This window comes from Alternaria rosae (genome assembly GCF_020736505.1).
Source record: "Alternaria rosae strain MPI-PUGE-AT-0040 chromosome Unknown BKA58scaffold_2, whole genome shotgun sequence".
Classification (NCBI taxonomy): Eukaryota; Fungi; Ascomycota; class Dothideomycetes; order Pleosporales; family Pleosporaceae; genus Alternaria; species Alternaria rosae.
In genome coordinates, this window is record NW_025763571.1 from 2,549,619 (window position 1) to 2,573,669 (window position 24,051).

At 43.9% G+C, this 24,051-nt stretch overlaps 1 protein-coding gene across 1 annotated transcript; it reads left to right on the forward strand.

Moving 5' to 3' along the window:
• The first annotated feature begins 69 nt into the window (after positions 1 to 69).
• On the forward strand, positions 70 to 3,869 carry BKA58DRAFT_95668 (plasma membrane calcium-transporting ATPase 2). Its single transcript, XM_046176275.1, has 3 exons — positions 70 to 1,735; positions 1,786 to 2,901; positions 2,952 to 3,869. The coding sequence occupies exons 1-3, from the start codon at positions 260 to 262 to the stop codon at positions 3,765 to 3,767; spliced, it is 3,408 nt and encodes a 1,135-aa protein (XP_046029265.1). The 5' UTR covers positions 70 to 259; the 3' UTR covers positions 3,768 to 3,869.
• The last annotated feature ends 20,182 nt before the right edge of the window (positions 3,870 to 24,051 follow it).

A 24,051-nucleotide genomic window follows, 5' to 3' on the forward strand; every position in this document is an offset into this window, starting at 1 on the left:
AGGCTCTGGCGGAGTACGTATCACATCAGGTAGACCAATATCGCGCACCAAGCGCCTGGCAGTCTTGGATGGTGGCCCACACTTACACAGCCCGCCTCAACCTTGAAAGAGTATATGGCAGCTTGAGAGGCTTTCGTCCTCCGCCTTGTTACAATCCAGCCCTTATACTGCTACTACATAGTCTCTATTTCTTTGAAGCACGATCATCAACTGCATCTCTCCAGCGGTTCTTCTGCATTATCACTATCATACTTCAAATATGGAGACCGGCAAACTTGCCCCTCCGACACTCCAAATCAACACGCGACAGCGTGCTCTGAGTCAGGCAGACACGGTCACATCACAAACATCAGACCCTTTCCGGACACCAATATCACCTAGCAATGCGTCCACAAGTGGTGCATCGACGGTAGTAGCAGACTACGACACAGCGCTGCAAAACGAGTTGCGCGCTGAAGCTAAAGCCGACACCAACAACCCCTTTGCTTTCACACCATCGCAGCTCAGCAAGCTGCTAAACCCCAAGTCGCTCCCTGTATATCAAGCATTGGGCGGCATTCAGGGTATCGCAGCCGGACTACAATCAGACACTCACTCTGGTCTGAGTGCCGACGAATCGACAGTTGCGAGGCACATTTCCTTCGACGAAGCAACAAATCCACAGACACCCACAAAAGAGAAGGAATCAAGTCGAGCACCAAGTGACGGAAAGCCCTTCGAGGATCGCATACGCATACATGGCCGGAACGTACTACCACCGAAAAAGGTCACTCCTCTATGGAGACTCGTCTGGAATGCGTACAATGACACGGTACTTATCGTTCTTACCGTTGCAGCGGCGATATCGCTAGCACTTGGACTCTACGAAACCTTTGGTGCGGAACATCCACCGGGATCCCCGACACCTGTGGACTGGGTCGAGGGTTGCGCAATTGTTGTAGCCATCGTCATCGTCGTACTCGTCACAGCCGTGAATGACTGGCAGAAGGAACAGGCATTCGCAAAGCTCAATGCGAAGAAGGAACAACGAGATATCAAAGTCACACGATCGGGAAAGACCTCTATGATCAGCATCTACGACGTCCTAGCCGGCGATATCATACACCTGGAACCTGGCGATGTCATTCCAGTCGACGGAATCTTTGTGGATGGCTCCGATGTCAAGTGCGATGAGTCTTCTGCTACGGGAGAGTCGGACGCCATGCGCAAGACACCAGGTGCCGCCGTCATGAAGGCACTTGAGTCTGGTCAGTCCACCAAGGGCCTTGACCCCTTCGTCATTTCCGGTGCGAAGGTTCTCGAGGGCGTCGGTACCTTCATGGCGACATCTGTCGGAGAGCACAGCAGCTTTGGCCGTATCATGATGTCTGTCCGCGTCGAGATCGAGGAGACACCACTACAAGCGAAGCTCGCTAAGCTTGCCATGGCCATCGCTTACCTCGGAACTGCAGCTGCCGGTCTCCTCTTCTTTGTCCTTCTTTTCCGTTTTGTTGGTGGACTGTCTGGTGACACCCGATCTGCATCGCAGAAGGGGTCGGCGTTCATGGACATCCTAATTGTTGCTGTGACCATTATCGTGGTAGCGGTCCCAGAAGGTCTCCCACTAGCAGTAACACTAGCACTGGCTTTTGCGACAACAAAGATGCTGAAGGAGAATAACCTTGTCAGGATTCTGCGCGCGTGTGAGACCATGGGCAATGCTACAGCTATTTGCTCAGACAAGACCGGTACTTTGGTAAGTGCTACAGATCGATTGGATATGAACACAATCTAACATCTTCGCAGACGACCAACAGGATGACAGTCGTTGCCGGCACATTCGGCACTACCAGCTTCGTTCACGCTGATACCACCTCGGAGAAGGACCAAACCATATCGGCATGGGCATCTAAGGTTTCGGCCGCTTCGAAGCAACTTCTCATCCAGTCTATCGCAATCAACTCTACAGCTTTCGAAGGTCAAGAGGACGGCAAGCCCCTCTTCGTCGGATCCAAGACTGAGACTGCGCTACTCGAGCTCGCCAAGGATCATCTCGGACTCGTCTCGCTGTCAGAGACCCGCGACAGCGAGCAGGTGGTACACATGTTCCCCTTCGACTCGGCCAAAAAGTGCATGGGTGCCGTTGTGAAGCTCCCGAACGGACACTACCGCCTCGTCGTTAAGGGTGCATCCGAGATCCTCCTCAGCTTTGCCTCTGCATTTGCGCATTTCGAATCATTAGAGACAGAGCCGCTGTCGGAAGAGCACCGCCAGGTACTGAATGAGGCGATCGACACATACGCAAACCGATCTCTTAGGACCATCGGACTAGTGTACCGCGACTTCGAGCAATGGCCACCGGCCAATGCTACGCTCACTGAGGGTGGCAGTGTTGACTTCGCCTCCCTGCTGCGCGATCTCACATTCTTCGGTCTTGTCGGTATTCAGGACCCTGTACGACCTGGTGTGCCTGAGGCTGTTCGCAAGGCACAAAAGGCTGGTGTCACGGTGAGAATGGTTACTGGTGATAACATGCAAACTGCCCGCGCCATTGCCACCGAATGCCTAATCTACACCGAGGGTGGTCTAGTAATGGAAGGACCAGACTTCCGCCGCCTTACTGAGGAGCAGCTTGACGAGGTACTGCCACGACTGCAAGTGTTGGCCCGGTCATCGCCTGAAGACAAGCGCATCCTGGTTCAGCGTCTCAAGACCCTTGGTGAGATAGTCGCTGTGACCGGTGACGGCACCAACGATGCTCCCGCATTGAAGGCAGCCAACGTAGGCTTCTCGATGGTCTCTGGTACTGAGGTTGCCAAGGAAGCGTCTTCGATTATTCTCATGGACGACAACTTTTCCTCAATCATCACCGCGCTGATGTGGGGTAGGGCTGTTAACGACGCTGTTCAAAAGTTCCTCCAGGTAAGTCATACAGTATCTTCCAACTCAAACCACTCAGCTAACGCTCGTAGTTCCAAATCACTGTCAACATTACCGCTGTCGTTCTCGCGTTCGTGACCGCGGTGTACGATGAAGACATGAAGCCTGCGCTCAGAGCTGTACAGCTTCTGTGGGTCAACCTTATCATGGACACTTTCGCTGCCCTCGCACTCGCTACCGACCCACCGACCGAGAAGATCCTTGACCGCCCACCACAGGGCAAAGGCCCTCTCATCACAATCACCATGTGGAAGCAGATCATGGGCCAGAACATCTACAAGATCACCGTCATTTTTGTGCTATACTTCGCCGGTGGCGACATCCTTGGCTACGATCTTTCCATTGACGAGAAGCAACTCGAGCTCGACACCATCATCTTCAACGCTTTCGTCTGGATGCAAATCTTCAATATCTTCAACAACCGGCGTCTGGACAACAAGCTCAATGTGCTGGAGGGTGTACTCAGGAACTGGTTCTTCATTGGCATCGTCGTGATGATCATTGGCCTTCAGGTTCTTATCATCTTTGTTGGTGGGCGCGCATTCCAGATCAAGCCAGGAGGTATCGATGGTACACAATGGGCTATCAGCATCATTGTCGGTTTCGTCTGCATTCCATGGGCGGTACTCATTAGATACTTCCCGGATGAGTGGTTCGCTGCCATTGCACGTGTTGTCGGCAAGCCTGTCGTTATTGTGTACCGATGGTGCTGCACTGGTATGAGCAAGGTCAAGAGCTTGTTCACCTTCAAGAAGAAGAAGAGCGAGGTAAGTGAGGCCGAGGCTGGCGTTGCCCCGGCAATCGTCGTGGTCGGTGATGACGCGAGCGTAGCGGAGAACAGGAAATGAACGGAATGATTGGATGGACGCATTAAACTGCGCACTTGTACAACATATAGCTAAGATGAGATACGATACCCTAGAATTTGACAATTTTCATTTGCATCCTCGACTCGACCTACTTTTGAACGATGTTATCTGAAATTGTCTTCTCTTAACTTAGAATTAAAAGTAATCTAATTAATAGAGCTTGGTGTTGTAAAGGTGCTATATAAGTAAAAAGCGTTAAGTAGAAAGCAAGACGTTTAAATATTAGAGAAAGTCTAGAACTAAATAAAATGTAGTTAATAAGAAAGTAGAGCCTTTAAGTAAGTAAAACCTTAAAGTTATATAGTTAAGTAGATTACGCTTATTAAGTATTGTGCTAGACTAGCGCTTAATAGCTTATTAAGCGCGCATAGTATAAAAAAGATAGAAAAATATAATCTTTTAATAAAATATTAGGTGTAACGTAGATACATAGCAAGTAGTTAGTACAAGCAAGTAGTTAGCTTTTGCTAAGACTCTACTAAAACTCTATCTCCCTCGCTATACCTTAACGTAGTAACGTAGTATTAGACTAAAAAGAAGCTTAGATATAGCTTATAATTTAAGCTTTTAAATAAAACGTAATACTTACTATATATTACGCTATAAAAGACTATAATATGTTAGAAACTACGCTTAGATAATAACAAGCTAGAACGCCCTATTAACGTAATAGTATACCTAACTTAATAGCTTTTTAAGAATTAGAAGAGGTAGTAATTATATAATATATTCTAAAGCTTTTAGAGTAAGAATACCTGCCTTAGCTTACTAACATTAAAAAGATAGCTAATAATTTACTCTAGGTCCGCAACTAGAACCTAGTTAGTAAAAGATAGACTATAAACTTTATAAAGCGCTGTCTAGAGCTTAAAGTTAAGTTTAATTAAAAGTATAACTATATTTAAGCTCTCTGCGAGGATCCTAAAGTTATAGAAGACTAGTTCTACCTAGTATAGTATACTAAAGTGTTATAAGTAACAAAGAAGAATTCTCTTCTTATTAGAGGTAGAGAGTTAAAGACTAATTAGAACCTCTAATAGAAGGCAATAATTATCGCAAGGCTAGAGGTTACGTAATATGCTATCCCGCTAAGGCTAACTATTAGAGATAGCAGCACATAAAAAAATAGCACTACTATTATAGACATTCTATAAAGATAGAATAGACAAAATAGTAGAACCTAAGGTAGTAGGTATAAGAATATATTAGATTTTATTATTATACTTATTATAGTTAACTCTAATAGTTTATCTCTTATATAGATTATTAACTAGTTATTCTATTAGTTATAGAATTAGATTGTCTTTACCTATAGTTATTCTATAATAACTCTTTTCTATAGAATTGCTAGACAAACCTTATAGACTACTACTTTAGTCTACCTCGTCTTAGTATAGACTAAGCTTAGAGAAGTATAGCCTAACTCTATATAATACTTTAACTACCTCTAGATTTAGTAGACGTAAATAACAAATAGGTTACTAATTAAGGAAAATGTTAGCTCTAAGAGTTACTTAGAATAATATAGCCTAGAGTCTAGAACTCTTAGTACTAGCACTAGCAAATAATAAGATACTAGATGTATCTAACTTAGAGGTAGAGAATACTTCTAGTGCTACAGAGCTTAGACACCTTAGGCAACAGGCCTAAGTTTAATCTTAGTAGATACTTAAGATATAGAATATAATTAATTAGCTTATAAGCTAGCTAATAGCTACCTCTAATAAATAATTATCTACTATAAAGAAACCTAAGATAGCGTTACCTAAGAAGTACAATAGAAGTTAAGAAGAACTATAAACGTTTCTTACTAACATTAACTTATACTACAAGTTTAATAAAGTACCTAATAACTAGAAAAAGATTCTTATAGTAAGTACATACCTAAAAGAAAAAGCTTCTAATTAGATGTAGCTATATATAGACAACTACCTTATAGATATTACATAATATAGAACTAAGAAAGAAACCTAAACTATGTTTGCAAGTTAGATAGAATTTAAATAAGAGATAGAACGTATCTTTAGAGAAGTAAACGCGAAAAATTAGGCTAAGAAATAGATTACTTAACAAAGGTAAACTAAGTCTATATTAGCCTACACGGCGGAATTTAAGCAACTATAGGCTAAGATTAATTAGAATAATATAGTACTTTAAATAGTCTTTAAAGCAGGCCTTAAGAAAAATGTTAAGAATAGCCTTATATACTACAATAAGCCTAGAACACTATACGCGTTAATTAAGCTTACTACACGCATTAATAATAGGCTATAGAAGTAAAATAATTAAAAGAAATACTTCTACTCTAACATAGCTAATATAAAGAGACAACGTAGAAGGTATAACAAAGATAGCAATACTATTATAACTAGCAAAGTATAAGAGAAGGCTAAAGATAGAAAACTCTAAGAAAAAAGATAGAATAGTCTCTCTAAGAAAGAACGCTAGAAGCGTTACAATAAGAAGGTATGTCTCTAATATAGTAAAGTTAAACACTTTGCCTAAGACTACTCTATAGGCAAAGCAAGTAAGTAAGTAGCTATTAAGATTAGAATAGTTAGACAGAGCACGCTCTACCTAGCTTAGATAGAACTAGATAATAACCTTAGTAATATAGACCTCTATAAGAAAGCCCGCATAGAGAAAGACTATAAGGTTATCTAATAACTAAAGCGAGCTAACAATATTCTTATAATAGAGAGAAAACCTAAGAAAACTAACTAGAAAGTTAAGAATAGAGTTATATTAGAACAACTAGCAAGAAACTAGTGTTAGGTATACAGAGATACTGCACACTACGCTAACAACTATATAAAGTAGAACTAAATTATAATAACTAGCCTAGACACTAAAGAAGTTAGGTATTAGGTAATACACTAATAACTATACTTTAAGAACCTAGAAATAGAGGTTCTTAACCTTAAAAGACCTAAAGAAAGAAATACTAGAGAATACTAAGAATTATGCTAGTATAACTATAAAGTAAAGTGCGAGTTCTACTAAAAGAATAAAGAGAATTATAGAAAGAACTAGAAAAGGTGCTGTTACCTAAACCTATAGGCAGACAAGTATTTAGCAGACAACTACTACCTCTATAAGCCTAAGAAAATAGAAATTTATAAGAGACTTCTATAGCTATAGTATAAGAATAGATGTTTCTTCTACTATAACTAACTTAAGAAAATATAATAAGTAGACAACTACTACTATATTACTTTATTATTAAATATCTATAAAGTAATAGACTACTCTATCTATAAAGCTAAGAAGGTAGAGCTAAGAAAGAAAATTACTAAGAAAAAGATACCTTATTAGAACCTTTATTAGAGCTTTTATTATAATAATAGATGCATAATCTATTATAGTTCTAAAACTAATATAGGCTACTTTTCTAGAAAAAGAAAAGGTAAGTAGGTAAAAAACTAAAATGCCGCTAGAAATAGAGTTACACTAGCAAGGGCATACCTAAAACAACTCTTAGGAAAGTATAGAATACTAATAGTTAAGTAAGGTAGTTACTTATAACTATATCTATATAAGGTTAGAATATCTAGGCGCTTATAGATAGTAGAGCTGTATAGATATTAATCTCTCTATAAGTAGTTAAAAAATACAAAATACTATATTAAATTAAGAGTAAACTAATTCTAATAATACTAGCTAACAAAAAACTTATAGAATATAGAAGCAGCATAATATAAATAGAAACTAAGTCTACTAAGCTATAGATAGTAGGCATAGAATACTAAATAGATATTAATATTATAGATCTAGAAGGACTAGATATATTAATAGGTTATAACTAGCTAGACGCCTATAACTCTACTATTAACTAGTAAATAAGAATAATACTTAAAAGAAAACCTATACACAAGGTTATAGAAGTACGCTACAAGACACGCCTAACAAATTAGAGCTTACTCTAGAATAGAAGATTTAGTAGCATCTTACTATATAAGATTATAAGAATCTATGTAAAGAACTCTTAGAAAATAGAAGTTATTTAGATAAGAAAAGTTATAACTATAAAGAAAGAACTCTTACTACTAGAAATACTATAAGAGTATTAAACTAATAAGTTTAAGAAACTCTTTAAGAAAAACAAGGCTACTAATCTAGTAGACTATTAGAAGTAGAATTATAAGATTATCCTAGATAAAGAAGCTAAGCTAAGCCTAGAACTAATATACCTAATAGCGCCTAAGCATAATACTAAGCTAAGAGACTATATCTAGAAGAATTTAAAGAAGAGATTTATCTAACTAGAATTAAGCCTAATAGCCTTACCTATCTTGTTTGTAAAGAAGCCTAATAGAAAGTAGTAACTATATATTAACTTCTAAAGGTTAAATAGCGTTACAAAAAAGAACTAATATCTCTTACTACTTATTATAGAGCTTATAGATTAACTCTAAGAAGCTAAGTAGTTTATAAAATTTAACGTTTAGAAAGGATTTTACTAAATTAGAATTAAAGAAGGTTACAAATAGATAATAGTGTTTAAAACAAAATATAGACTATTTAAGTATATAGTTATACTATTTAGTTTAATAAACGCGCTAGCAACCTTTTAATTAGTTATTAATAACGCTCTCTATAAGTACCTTAGAATCTTTGTTATAGCGTACCTAGACAATATACTAGTGTACTCTAGTAGATTACTTAAAGAATATATAGAATATATTAAGAAAGTGCTTAGAAAGCTTAAGAAATACAAGCTATACCTATAGCTAGAGAAGTGCGAATTCTATATTAAAGAGACAGAATTCCTAGGCTTTATTATATCTATAAAGAGAGTTAAGATAAACCTAAAGAAAATTATAGCTATATAGAAGTAGCTATAACCTAAAATAGTTAAAGATATACAATTCTTTCTAGAATTTGCTAATTACTACTAGAAGTTTATTAAGAATTACTTAAAGATTACAGCACCTCTCTTAGAGATTATAAAGAAAGAAATAGAGTTTAAATAGAATAAGAAATATTAAGAAGCGTTTAACTAAATTAAATAGATCTTTCTTAAAGCACCTATACTAGAGATGTACAACTCTAGACAAGAGACGTAAGTTAAGACTAACGCGTTAGATTATATACTTAGAGCAATATTATTATAGTAGTGCCTAGATAAGAAATAGAGACTAGTGTTCTACTATTTAAGAAAGTTCTTAGAAGTAGAACTTAACTATAACGTTTATAATAAGAAACTACTTAGAATAGTAGCTACCTTTAAATAATAGAAAGTCTATTTACTAGAACTACTACATATAATTAAGGTTTTTACTAATTACTAAAACTTAGCAAGCTTTATAATAACTAAGAAACTTAACTAATAGTAAGTCTAATATACTAAGATATTAGCTTAGTTTAACTTTAGAATAACGCATTGCGCTAGAACGCTTAATAGAGTAGTAGACGCTCTAAGCTAGAGGTCTAATCTAAGAGAAGAAAATTATAAAGAACTATATAACGCTATATTTAAGAAGATACCTAATAGTACACTATAATATAACTAGCTAGGACTAGCTAAGGTAGCTAAGGTAACTAAGTAGGTAGAAACACTTTAGTAGTAGTAGTAGTAGAGAGCAGCTAGCTAGTAGTTTAAGCCTAATAAAAACAGCTCTAATAAACTACTACAAGATAAACAAGAGTACTAAGATATAATTTAAGAAGATTAAACGTATATACCTCTATACATAAGATTAAGTCTTATCTAGAAACTATATAAATCTCTAGAATATAGATATGCGTTAACTAAAGAAATAGTTAGGCAACTAGCTAAGGTGTTTGCGATACTACGCTTACAAGCGAAGGTGTAGAATGTCTTAGGTAACTATTTAGCTTATTATTAGAATAAGCCTAAGAGATATAAGCTCTATAGCCTATTATAACTCTTATAGCTACTAACTAAACTATAGAGTAGCGTAATAATAGACTTTATAGTAAAGCTTCTAAAATTGTTAAAACTAGAATTAGAATAACTTTATAATATAATTCTAGTAATTATGTATTAATTAACTAAAGAAGCAAAGTTTATACTAATAGAAGAAACTATTATAGTAGAAGACTACGCGTATAAAGTCTCTAAAGCATTAATATTAGAGCATAGCATACTAGAAGAATTTATAATAAATAGAGATAAACTATTTATATCTAAGTACTAGATAATATTTCTAGCAAAATTAGGTGTTAAGAAGAAGCTATTAACTAGCTTCTACCCTAAGATAGATAGCTAGACAGAATAAATAAACTAGACACTAGAATAATACCTAAGAATGTACGCTAACAAGCTATAAGATAACTAGGTTAAACTCTTACTAATAGCATAATTAGCCTACAATAGTATAAAATTAGCGACTACAAAGTACTTACTACACTACGCAAACTATAGATATAAGCTAACTACTTATTAAGACTTAAAGAATGTAGAAAGCATTATAATAAGTGTAGATAATAAAGCCTGCCTTATATAAGAACTACATAAAGAACTAAGCAAGAACATTACTTATAGAAACCTTATAACGTCTAAAGTAGTAAATAAACAAAGAATTAAGAAACTAACCTTTAAGAAAAGAAATAAAGTTTTCCTATTATAATAGAACTTAAAAACTAAGCAACTAAGTAAGAAACTAGATAACCTCTAAGTAGAACTATTTAAAATCCTAGAGGAAATAGGTATAGTAAATTATAAACTCTAACTACTACTAGGTATACGCATCTACTCTATCTTTTACAAGAAACTCCTAGAACTAGTACCTCTAGATACTAAGCTAGCAACAGATATAGAGCTTAAAGACAACAAGTATAAGGTTAAAGAAATTAGAGACCTACAGAAAATTAGTTGTTAGTAGAAATACTTAGTTAAGTAGTAAGAATAGCTAGAAGGTTAGAACACTTAGAAGCTAAAAGAAAGCTTAACAAACTATAAGTTACTAGTACTTAAGTACTATTAAAAACACCTAGAGAAGCGAGAGCTAGGTTTGTAAGAGAAAGAAAGTAATTAAAAGAAGAGTTAAAAGAAGCGTTAGCCTATAACTAGCCTAAGTTAGTTAATAGTCTAGGTAGTAATAGTTTAGTTATTAGAAAGTCTATACTAGGGGTAGAGTCTCTCTTAGCTTACTCTTTTGTATAATTCTAAAGATTTAAGATAGCAAGATTGTAAGAGGCTACGCCATATTAAGCAGACTGCTCTAGTCACATGACGTACGACTTAGCGCCGACTAAAGCAGTAAAGCATAAGGCCTATAAGAGGCGAGTTGTACGCGTAAGAAGAACCTTTCTTCTCTTATCTTTCTTCTTCTGTACATAGGAGCAAATGCATACTCGTTAGCAGGCCTCTTTCCGCCCATAACATTAGAAGAAAGATCAACCTTACCTTACTCTTCTTCTCGCACGTGGCGAGTTAGAAGTAAGAGCGGCTACTTGTTGAGTGTTACAGGTTAGCAAGACCCTACTCGTACGATGGAAGCACGGGTGGACGACGATACGATGAACTGGGAAGAGCCAAGTGGAAGCAGGACGGACTTCCCCCCAGAAAGAAACCATGCGCTTGAAGTAGAGGAGCTTCAAGACCACGTACGACGACTACAGAGCGACCTAAACCGAGCAACCCAGGAACGACAGTCGTATGATATGCTGAGCCAGCAACTCCAGGCTCTGACTCAAATTGTCGAGGATCAGAGGAGGATGCTGAGTGTGCTGAGTCCAGGTGGGACCACCCCACCTGCCACGTCAACATCGGGCCGAATTCAAGAGCCCGTACGATACGAGAAGCCACGCCTACCAGATGTAGAGGTCTTTGAGAAGGGTAGTCACGAGGACTACACTCAGTGGAAGACACGCGTGCAAGCGAAGCTCTTTGCAGACCAACGAGCTTACCCAAGCGAGAGCGATCAAGTTCACTACGTGATCACTCGTACGAAAGGATGGGCCTTCACAGCCCTAAGGACGTACGTTACCGCATTGATGGAGAAAAGATCTAGCCCCTCCCTCCAGGATCTGTGGCAACAGCTAGATGGGTTCTTTATGGACCCCACGATTAAGGAGAAAGCAATGCAGTTCCTTCGTACGACGAAGCAAGGCAAAGGGGATCTTATCCACCACGTACAATCCTTTGATCTCAAGTTCCTAGAGGTCGGTCTAGATAGCGCTAGCGATGCGCAGAAGATTGATTACCTTAAGAACTCGTTGAACAAGAGACTACTACGTTACCAAGTAGGTTATCAACCTCCTGCTGGGGAGACGTACGAGCAGTTCGTTCAAAGAATGCGTGTCACTTGGGAGAATCTGAAAGCTGTGGATCAGTCCTCTCTTAATTACACACCCCGTACGACCTCACCCCCACGTACCCATCACCACAATGACGCGATGGATTGGACTCCTACCGTAGCGGCGTTCCAGCCTCGTACGAAGAGAGAATTCTGGGGAACACAGGCCCAGGTTCAGGAAAGAAGAGAGCGAGGAGACTGTTTGAGATGTGGGCACCAAGGCCACAGAGTCGCTCAGTGCCAGGCTAAGATTGGAAAGCGACCCGCTCGTACAGAAGAAAAAGGAGCTACAGTTGCTGCAGTCGCAGCAGCTACTCCTACAAGAATAGATACCGACTCGGAGGAGTCGGGAAAAGAAGAGCCCTAGCTCAAAGACGCAAGCTAGGGCTAAGCACAGTGAAGCTCCTTCAGGCCGTACGATCTCCTCAGAAGATTCTGTCCCAGCTAGCAGCAACCCCCCCTATGTCAATAGATGTCACAATAAATGGCCTTGAACACGCCACCGCTATGGTTGACAATGGTTGTTGCACTTATGGGATTGTAACTGAGAAGCTTGTACGATTAAAGGGCTTACCGCGCATAGAGATACCCCGAATCCAGATTGATGGGGTGAACGAGCAGAAGAGCTCTGTTAACGCTATTACAGAGTTTGACTTGGACGTTGGAGGATTGAAACAACGCGCTGCGGCATACATTGTTTCTACGACGTACGATTATGACATGATTCTTGGGAAGTCATGGCTGGAACGAGTTGGTGGAATCATTGATTCTAGCCAGCACACGTTAAGGCTGCCTCAATACGGTATCACCGTACGCAGTACAGAGTCACAGAAGGGGAAGACAGACTTCTCCCTAATCTCTGCTGCAGCCTTCCAACTACACGTACGACGAAATCGGCGAGAGAAGAATAAGGTGCAGATATTTGCAGCAAGCCTTCGCGACATCGAGAAAGCCCTCCAGATCAAGACCCCCTTGACAGCAGAGCAAATCCGCCAGCAACTTCCGGAATACCTGCAGTCGTACGTACACCTCTTCCAACCAAAGGAGGGAGAGGACCTTCCACCCTTACGAGGGCCCGAGGTAGACCACCAACTGGAGCTAGAACAAGAGAATGGCAAAGACCCAAAGATTCCGTACGGGCCTCTCTACAGCATGTCAAGAGATGAACTGTTAGTACTACGGAAGACACTGCATGAGCTCCTGGACAAAGGATTCATACGAGCGAGCAATTCTCCTGCAGCGTCACCAGTTCTATTCGTACGGAAGCCAGGCGGCGGGTTGCGATTCTGTGTTGACTACAGAGCGTTAAATGCTATTACCAAGAAGGATCGATACCCACTGCCTCTTATTAAGGAAACCCTGCACCAGATTGGACGGGCTAAGTGGTACACCAAGCTTGATGTAACAGCTGCCTTCCACAAGATAAGAATCACAGAGGGGCAGGAGTGGATGACAGCCTTCCGGACGAGATTTGGCTCGTACGAATGGCTAGTAACCCCCTTTGGCCTTGCAAACGCTCCAAGCACGTTCCAGCGCTACGTAAACTGGGTTCTGAGAGACTTCCTGGATGAATTCGCCTCAGCGTACCTTGATGACATTATTATCTTCACGGATGGACCACTATCCCAGCACCACAGCCACGTACGGGCGGTGTTGGACAGACTTAAGACAGCTGGACTACAATTAGAGTTGAAGAAGTGTGAATTCGACGTCCAGCGTACAAAATACTTAGGATTTATTGTAGAAGCAGGGAAGGGCGTGTCTATGGACCCAGAGAAGGTACAGGCTATCCAAGACTGGAATTCGCCTACCACAGTTAAAGGCGTACGAGGATTCCTAGGATTTGCGAACTTCTACAGGAAGTTCATCCCCCACTTCGCACGACTGTCTGAACCACTAGTCCAACTTACACGCAAGGACGCTAAGTTTGTATGGGGAACAGAGCAAGAGAGAAGCTTCCGTACAATTAAGGAAGCCTTCCTATCTGACGAGATTCTCGTACCCTTCGACCCAGAGCTGCCTACAGTTCTAGAATGCGACTCTTCTGGACACGCACTAGGAGGTACTCTTTCTCAAAGAGGCCCAAACGGCGTACTTCGTACGGTTGCCTACCTATCACGCAAGTTCCTTGCTCATGAATGCAACTACCCAATCCACGACAAGGAGCTCCTAGCTGTAATCTGCTGTTTGAAGGAATGGGACGCCGAACTCCGAGGCGTACGAGAATTCGAGGTTATCACGGATCACAAGAACCTTGAATACTTCACTAAGAAGCAAAAGATGACAGAGCGCCACGTACGATGGTCAGTCGAGCTGTCAAGGTTTGGGAATATGAAGATTAGGTACAGGCCAGGAAAGGAGAACGTACGGGCCGACGCCCTCTCTAGACGGGACCAAGACATGCCACAGGACGAGGATGACGATAGAATCGCAAGCAGAGAGTTTGTGATGCTAACTCCAGCTTACCAACAAGACGGCGTACGAGTTGCTGCATCACTCCCCCTAGTTACACCAATAGTCTCGGATACACTGCCCCAGCCACCAAATGAACAAGAGTTGATACAGAACCACTGGGCCACAGCAGTAGCTAAGGACGACCTTTATCAAGAAGTGCTCCAGTCCGTACAGAAGGGGCAACGCTCACTGTCTACGACTAGGAAGATAGCTGTGTCCCTAGGAGACTGCGCAATTAACTCGGACAACCGCCTTACATGGAGAACACGAACCTGGGTACCTGAATCAGAACCACTCCGTACAGGCATAATCCAGATAGCCCACCTATCCTTGCAAACAGGCCACCCAGGTCGAGAAGAGACATACAGGATTGTAGCAAGAGAATGGTACTGGCCGAAGATGAGCGACGATATTAGACGCTTTGTACGGAACTGCGAGCTTTGCAGGAAAAGCACCCCGTGGAGAGATGGAAGACATGGTTACCTCCGCCCTCTGCCAGTCCCAAGTCGTACGTGGCAGCACTTGACGGTAGACTTTATTACAGGGCTCCCCCTTTCAGAAGGGAAGTCAAACCTAATGGTAGTGAAAGACCGCCTTAGCAAAGCTGCAATCTTAATACCTATGCAGAAGATAGAGAGCCAGGACGTAGCCTGGGCCTTCGTACGAGAAGTATACCGTCACCACAGCCTTCCTCTCTCTATTACGTCTGATAGAGGCCCCCAGTTCGCAAGCGCTATGTGGGGAGATGTCTGTAGGTTGTTAGGCATAAGAAGGAATCTGTCTACAGCCTACCACCCACAGACTGATGGTACGACTGAGAGAGCAAACAGCGATATCGAGGTAGTCGTACGGGTGTTTTGCAACAATGACCAAGACAACTGGGCCACGCTATGCCCGATCCTCGAGCTAATGCTCAACTCCCGCACGAACACGTCTACTGGTGTCTCCCCCTTCTTCCTACAACATGGTTACCACAACACGCCCTTCTCCCAACAGGGAGAACAGGAACGTGCGGACAGTAGCGAGACAGCTAAGAAGCTCACACATGAGAAGGCTAAAGACATCGTCCAAACAATCACCTCCGCCGCAGAGTGGGCAATCGCAGCCATGTCGTACGCACAGCAAGAACAGGAAAGGCAGGCAAACAAGTCTAGGAAACCTGCCCCTACTTACAAAGTCGGAGATTGGGTTTGGCTCGACCTACGAGACGTACGCACCACAAGAGCCAGCAAGAAGCTAGACTGGAAGAGCGAGAAGTACCAAGTGGCACGCGTACGAGACCCATACTGGGTAGAACTAGCTGTCCCATGGGAAACCAAGTCCTACCATGTAGATAAGATTAGACCAGCTGCTACTGATCCTCTACCCTCACAACAGACCAACGATCTAAACCCTGCAGCAGTTGTCGTACGAGACAAAGACGAACAAGAGGAACATCTCGAATGGCAGGTAGAGAGCATCACAAGTGAGAGAACACGTCGAGGAACTAAGCAATATCTCGTGAAATGGGTTGGATTTCAAGAAGCTACATGGGAACCAGAAAGAAATCTGGCTAACACCGCTGCCCTACAGTCCTGGCTGACTCGTACACAAGCCGTACGGTCGCCCTCTGGTTCTCTTCAGAGAAGACAGAACCGCCAGCAGCGAAAACTTAGTCGTCCGCATCAACGAACTCCTCCTCAGCAGAGGGAGCACGAATCGCCCGACCACCCGTACGAGGACGAGGACCAGGAAGAGCTCCTCCTCCGCCATTAGGCGCTCCTTGACCAACAAGACCACAGCGCGCACCATGCTCAGTCCAGACGCAGTTGGAACAGGCACCATTCCACTCTCCAGGAATGGAGACACAACCAGCGAAGGCAGTGAAGGCCCTAGCACCACGTACGGCATGGGCGCAGTTGTTGGAGCAGCCGGCAGGGTTGAGGACACCACGGGTATGGATGACGAAAGCCTTGACGTACGAGTCGCGTCCAGTAAGGATTTGGCGAGCATGGATAGTGCTGCGAGCGACGATAGGGGAGTACTCGCTGTTGCCTGGACCCCAATAGGCGTCGTACGGTGAGTTCTGGGCAGGACGGAGGAAGAACTCGGCGACACGGCGGATAGGAGCCTGTCAGAAGGTTAGCAAGGTAAAAGAGGAGTTAAGAGAAACGTACGGAGGCCATCGCAAGCACACGACGAAGCTCATTAGCAACCTCCCTGTCAAGGATATACCAGACAGAGTAGTCGTTCATGTTGATACCGCCTTGTACGTTGACAACCGCAATCGCAGCGTTGGGATAGTTGCGAGTGAGCAGGCGATGGGCAATGTTCTGGAGGTCGGTCGCAGCGTTGGCGTACGAGCTATTGGCCTGACCGCCAGTGGCGAAAGCAAGGTGGTTGGAACCATTGGCGGCCCAGATACCACGAGCAGGAGCAGCCATTGTTGAGATATCGCACGAGAGGTCTTGACAAGAAGCAGAGAAGTTAGTATAAGAAAGGAAACAGTTAAGAGAGGGACGCCAGCCTTATATACCCAGGAGAGGGCGCCAAAACCCTCTCTCACCACGAGAAGCGGTCAAACGACGATGGCCAGATCCGTACAAGAGGCCCCATTCACTGTTGGAGCGGTCAAACAACGATCAATATACACGTACGGAAGTCGGATTTACTACAGACTCTGACGTCATGTCGCAAACACTCTCTCACAACAACGCGTCACGTACAATTCTTAGGAGGGGGGTATTGTAAGAGGCTACGCCATATTAAGCAGACTGCTCTAGTCACATGACGTACGACTTAGCGCCGACTAAAGCAGTAAAGCATAAGGCCTATAAGAGGCGAGTTGTACGCGTAAGAAGAACCTTTCTTCTCTTATCTTTCTTCTTCTGTACATAGGAGCAAATGCATACTCGTTAGCAGGCCTCTTTCCGCCCATAACAAAGATCTTAATTAGTAAATATTTACTCCTGCGCCTTAGCCTCTAATAGCTCTAGTCTACTCTAAGCTAGCTAAGCCTCTAAACGCGTAACCTTAAGACGCTTCTAATATTTCTTCTACTACACCTTTTTCTACTCTTTCTTAGAAATAAATAGGCTACACTTAGCCTTTATAGAAATATACCTAGTATAGTAACTAGTTGTAGTATCTATAAAATAACAAAGATTCTTCTTCTTATACTACTTATAGCAAAAAGATATCTCTAGACCTTACTCTTTTATATAATTAGCGCAAGCACGTTATTTAGAAGTTAAGCTCTAGAAATAGGCGTAATAAGAAGACAAAACCTTAGATATAGTTAGAGACGCTAGAAGTAGAAAGAGGCAGCTATAATAGCCTAAGGCCTACTAACCTTATATATAGCTAACGCCTTAACGCGCAGCATAAAAAAATAATAATCTAGAGTATTAGAATAATACGCCTAAGAGAGGGGATAATATTATAAGTAATAAAAAAGAATTCTTTTCTTATTAGAGGTAGAGAGTTAAAGACTAACTAGGACCTCTAATAGAAAGTAATAATTATTGCGGGGCTAGAGGTTACGTAATATACTATTTTGCTAAGGCTAACTATTAGAGATAGTAGCATATAAAGAGATAGTACTACTATTACAGATATTCTATAAAGATAGAATAGATAGAATAGTGTTACACGGGGTTAGGCTATACTTCTCTAGGCTCGGTCCGTACTAAGGCGAGGTAGACTAAAGCGGTAGTCCGTGAGGTTTGTCTGGCGATTCTGTGGAAAAGAGTTATCGTGGAATAACTGCAGGTAAAGACAATCCAATTCTATAAACGATAGAATAACTAGTTGACAATCTGTGTAAGAGATGAACTATTTGAGTTGACCACAATGAGTGTAATAATGAAATCCAACACATTCTTATACCCATTGCCTTAGGTCCTGTCCTCCCTGGCCTCCCATCCCAGAGGGAGGTTTGGGAGGACCGTGGCTTCCCTAGCCCCACTGGCCTCCCGGAGGCCTGGTCTTGGCGGGATGCCAATCCTGATCACGTGACCCCGAGCCCCGCGATCATCGTTGCGTTCTGACTTGGTCGTGGTTGGCCTTCAACCCCTTCACCCCATGTTAAGGAGAGAATCCTTTGTGTTACCTGTAACATTATCCCCCCTCTTAGGCGTATCGTCCCGATACCCTGGATTATTATTTTGCCGTGCCGATCGTTGAGGCGTGGGCTGCATATAAGGTCTGCGCGCCCCGGGCCATTGTAGCCGCCTCTTCCTGCCTCCAGCGTCCCTAACCATGCCCAAGGTTCAACCCCCGACTCGCCGTGTCCGTTCGCAAAACTCGACTCAACAGCGTCAGGCCCGGGCTAATCGCGTCCGGCAGCAAGGGAACGAAATGACGTTTCGTTGTAAGCGCTGTGAGGAGAAGAACCTTCGTTGCTTCGTGGACACTGCGTCTGGGCAGTGTGCGGGTTGTATTTCCGTGAAAGCTGAGTGCAGTTTGTTTGTAACCGAGGAAGAGTGGGAAAAGGTTGAAGCTGAGAAGCGTGAGAAGCGTTTAGCGCTTCTCCGTGCAGAGGCCGAGGTCGCGCGGCTTCGTCTAGAAGTCGCGGAAACTGAGGCCTTGGAGCGTTCGTACGCTGATCGAGATCACGCGATCCTGAGCCTTCAAGACCGTGCGAAAGAGCAAGCCGAGGGGAACTCTGCCCCTGGTACGGACTTTCCGACAACCGAACCATCGCTACCCGGACTGTCGACTGACTTGGGCTGGTTACAGGCTGACGCTTCTTTCGACCCTTCTTTTGATTACTTCCTTTCCCTCGAGGACCCGGTCCTTGCTTCTCTGGGTGTTTCCGGTGGTACTTAAGTACCAGTGACTTGCAGTTCGTTAAGCTTTCCTTTGGTTCCCAAGTGTTCTGACCCTCTGGCCATCCTTGCCACTTGACCAAGTATTTCCACTGACGACCGATTTTCCGCAGGTCCCTAATTTCTTCGACCTCGTACTCGTCGTCTTCGAGCTCTATATCCGTTGCTAGCTCGGCATCTGGAGGTGCTGGTTCCAGGAGTTTCTTGTGAAAGACAGGGTGGATGTGCATGCCTGGTGGCAGTTGGAGTTTGTAATTTACTGTGCCTATTTCCTCTAGGATTTCGAATGGTCCTACTCGGAGGTTATCCAGTTTCTTGCTTGGTCGCTTAGTTTTCAGGTTCTGTCGTGACAGGAAAACTTTATCCCTCTTCTTAAAGGTTGGTCCCTCAATCCTTTGCTTATTAGCCGCTTTGGCTGTTGTGAGGTTCCTGTGGGCGATGTTCTTGCTCAATTCCTCGTGTAATTCTCGCATGAGGCGGGCTTTATCATCTGCGCCTACTGCGATGCTTTCTACATCCTTTGGGTCTCGATGAGCAGTCGGCTCATATCCATAGTTTGCGTAGTGCGGCGAGTACTTCGTGGTCGCCGATCTTGTGCTGTTGTAGGCCAGTTGTGCTGTCGGCAAGAGTTCAACCCAGTTGTCTTGCAGCTTGTTGGCGTACATCCTCAGATACTGTTCCAGTGTCTGGTTCGTTCGTTCCGTCTGGCCGTCCGTTTCAGGGTGGAAGCTAGTCGATAGCTTCTTCTTTACACCCAGTTTGGCCAGGAATGTTGTCCAATATTTAGACGTGAACAGCTTATCTCTGTCCGTTATGAATTCTTCTGGTATACCATGCTCTGATATCAATGCTTTGGAGACTTCATACGCGCAGTCTTCCGCCGTGATGGTTTCTTCTGTTGGTACGAACTTTGCTCCCTTAGTTAATCGACACACGATTACTAGGATTGTATCACAAAGTCGTCCTGATCCTGGTTCTAACGATTTCGGGAGCTTCACTATGAAGTCCATCGTTACGCTGCTCCATGGCTTGGTTGGTGGCTGTAAGGGTTGTAACAGGCCGTAGGGCTTATGTCTCTTGGGCTTGTTCTGATGACAAGCCAAACAGTTGCCTAGGACATCCTGCACCTTCGCTCGCAAGCGTGGTATCGCAAACACCCTTGATAGTCGCCTAGCCATTTCTTCCAGCGATGCGTGTCCGTATTCCTTGGACTCATGCAGTTCTCTGATGAGTTCTTCCCGTATGGGTGGAGCCACGTACGTTTTCCCGACTTGGGTCATCGCTCTGAGCTCCAACTCATCTTCTTGTATCTCCCGTGGGATTGGCCTTGGTTCTAGTTGCCAGTGCAACGCTTTCCTCTGCCATTGCTGCTGTAGTGTTTCCACCTGCTCGGCCACCTTAGCTACCTTAGCTAGTTCCGGCTGGTTGTATCGTAGTGTGCCATCGGGCATCTTCTTGAACATGGCGTCGTGTGGTTCTTCATGACTTTCTTCTCGTAGGTCAGACCTCCTGCTTAGAGCGTCTGCTGCTCCGTTAAGCGTTCCGGCTCGATGCGTTATCTTAAAGTCAAACTGAGCTAACATCTCAGCATATCGGACTTGTCGTCGGTTGAGTTTCTTGGTTGTCATGAAGCTTGCCAAGTTCTGGTGATCGGTAAAAACCTCGATCGTATGTGGTAGTCCCAGCAAATAGACTTCCCATTGTTCAAAGGCAGCTACTATCCCGAGTAGTTCCTTATCGTGAACGTCGTAGTTAAGTTCTGCTCCGGAGAACTTCCTTGAATGGTAGAACACTGGTCTCCATTTCTTGTCTGGGCACTGCTGTGATAATATAGCACCGAGTGCATAATCTGACGCGTCGGTCTCGACTCGCGTTTCCCGTCTGGGGTCGTACATTTCTAGTACGGGTGCTTCGAGGAAGATCTGTTTGATTCGAACAAAAGCCTCTTGATGTTCCTCGTTCCATTTGAACCCTATTTCTTTCTTCGTGATCTCTGAGAGGGGTGCTGTGATCTTCGAGTAATCCTTGATGAACTTCCGGTAGTAATTGGCAAATCCTAGAAAGGATTGCACATCTTTGACTGTTTTGGGTTGTGGCCACTCCTGTACAGCCGCGATTTTCTTTGGGTTCATCTTAACTCCCTCTGTAGATATAATGAAGCCTAGGAATTCCGTCTCTTTGACGTGGAATTCGCACTTTCCTGGCTGCAGGTACAGCTTGTATTCCTTGAGCTTCCTGAGCACTTTCTTGACATGTTCCACATGTTCTTCGAGCGATCCGCTGGAGTACACTAGTACATCGTCCAGGTACGCTGTGACAAAGATCCCAAGGTACTCGTGGAGAGCGTTGTTGATGACTGATTGAAAGGTTGCCGGCGCGTTCGTCAAACCGAACGGCATAACCGTATACTCGAACAGTCCGTATTTCGTTTTGAACGCTGTCATCCATTCGTGACCTTCTTTAATCCTGATTCGGTAAAATCCTTCCCGAACGTCGAATTTCGTAAACCACTTAGCTCCTTGGAGTCGATCCATGAGCTCTGTAATGAGTGGTAAGGGATATCGGTTCTTCCTCGTGACGCTGTTCAACCTTCGGAAGTCGACACATAGTCGCCACTTTCCGTTAGGCTTCTTTACGAACAAGATGGGTGAGGCCATCGGGCCTGATCCCGGTCGGATGAATCCCTTCTTCAGATTCTTCTGGATGTAGTCCCTTAGCTCAGCATCGTGCTCGGGCGCTATTGGGTACATTGGTCCTGGGCTTAGCTTAGCTCCTTCATCTAGGATGATCTCGTGATCCCACTCCTGATGGTCTGCTAGATCTGTAGCCTCGTTTTCCTCGAAGAGTTCCTTGAACTCGTCGGTTTGATACTCTCGTGGTATTTCTAGTGGTAAGGGTCCTTCCTTCGTGGTCGCGACTTTCCTTATCCAAATGACTCCTATTTTCTGAGGGTCCTTCGCATAGATTCTCGCGATCTTATGCGGTGAGATGCTGCCGAATCTCCCGTCCTGGGGTGAGCTCTGATTCGTCGGGCGTGTCTCGTGGCGTACTCCTGCAACCTTGTGCACAGGTTCTCTTTTGAGTATCGTCCTCATTCGCCAGTCGATGGCGGGGTTATGGGCGTCCAGCCAGTCATAACCTATCAACATATCTAGTCCTCCTAGATCCATGATATCGATGTCCATTTGGCATTCTATGCCCGCTATCCGTAGCTTGGTGGACTCGGTTTCCATTCGTATCATGCCGCTTCCATATTCCATGGGTTTTTCGTCGGCTAGTATTATCGGAATCGGTTTACTCTTGATTCGATATGGTATTTCGTATTTCTCAACCACTCGTGGGGAGATTAATGTCCGTGCGGCCCCGCTGTCTACGAGCGCCTGGATGTTCTGACCTTGTACAGATACGGTTGTGAGCAACTGCCTTGCTTGACCATCGGTATCCTGTACTTTCCTAAGGGTCGTTTTAGGTATGCCCTCGCTAGTGTGACCCTGTTTCTGGCGGCATCCTAGTTTTTTGCCTGCTTACCTTTCCTTTTCCTGGGAAAGTAGCCTGTGTCGGTTTTGGAACTGTAATGGATTATGCATCTGTCGTCGTAACAAAAGCTCTAATGAAGGTTCTGATGAGGTATCTTTTCCTTGGTGATTTTCTTCCTTGGCTCCGCCTTCTTGGCTTCGTGGATGGGGCAGTTTGTTACTTCGCAGATGTTTGATGACAGGGTGACATGGTAGTAGTCGTCCACTTGTCGTGCTTTCTCGAGTTGGTCGCGGTGGAAGGAACATCCGTTCTTGCACTGTGGCCATAGGAGTCTCTCATGGATTCCTATTTTCTCAGGCTCATGGAGGTGGCAGTTGTCCGCTAGACACTCGTCTGCCCACAGGTTTAGGTGACAGCACCTTTCCTGGTCCTTTCTGCAATCCTCTTTATCCTTTTGGTGGAACTCGCACTCTACTTTGCAGTCGTACCAGCACAATCCTCGGTGTTCTCTGGTGTCCCTTTCTTCGGGTCTTTCGAGGTTGAGAACCTCTGTTCCTAGGTCCTCGAAGTACGGTTGTTGGTGTATCGCCTGATACCCAACTTCTTCGGCGTCCGGGCCGGTTATTACAATTCGGTCCCGCTTCGCACAGTCGTTGGCGTGATGTGCGGCGTCTCCGCATACCCAACACTGGTTCTTTGCTAGTCGTTCTAGTACGACTCTGTCCTCGACTTTCCAGTCGGTTTCCTTAGGTTTCTCCATCGTGAGGATGTCGTCGGCTCGCTTTGGTTGCTGGATGACCTCGTAGTCTTCCTCCATGCGGGCTTCCTCGTAGAGGTCCATGTCGCTAAGGTTGTCATCCGGTTCTATCTGAGCCGGGTAGGGCGTGCCCTGTCTGACCATCCCGATCTTGACAGCTGCTTGCTTACTTGCTTCACCCGTGCAGCAGTCTCGGGCGAAGTGTCCAACTTCACCGCATCGGAGACATGCTTTCTTGTCATAACGCCTCTGGCGTTCTTCCTTAGAGAGACCGTCGTGTCTCTTTCCTCGGGATTTCTTGTCTTTGGCCTTCTCTTGTACTTTGCCGGTCATGATGGCATCGCCATCCCTGTCATACCTTCCACGCTGTCTCTTTATGTTGGCCATGTTAGGGCGGAAGTACTTTTTCTGATCGTTTCGCTCCCATAGCCTGTTGTCGATGCGTGTAGCAAGCTCGATCAACGCGTGTAGTGTTCCGGGCTTGTCGTGGTGTACAAGGCCAT

Coding starts and splice junctions, on each gene's coding strand:
- BKA58DRAFT_95668 (XM_046176275.1), top strand. CDS start 260: ATGGAGACCGGCAAACTTGCCCCTCCGACACTCCAAATCAACACGCGA. Junction 1,736..1,785: donor CAGACAAGACCGGTACTTTG/GTAAGTGCTACA, acceptor ACATCTTCGCAG/ACGACCAACAGGATGACAGT. Junction 2,902..2,951: donor CTGTTCAAAAGTTCCTCCAG/GTAAGTCATACA, acceptor TAACGCTCGTAG/TTCCAAATCACTGTCAACAT.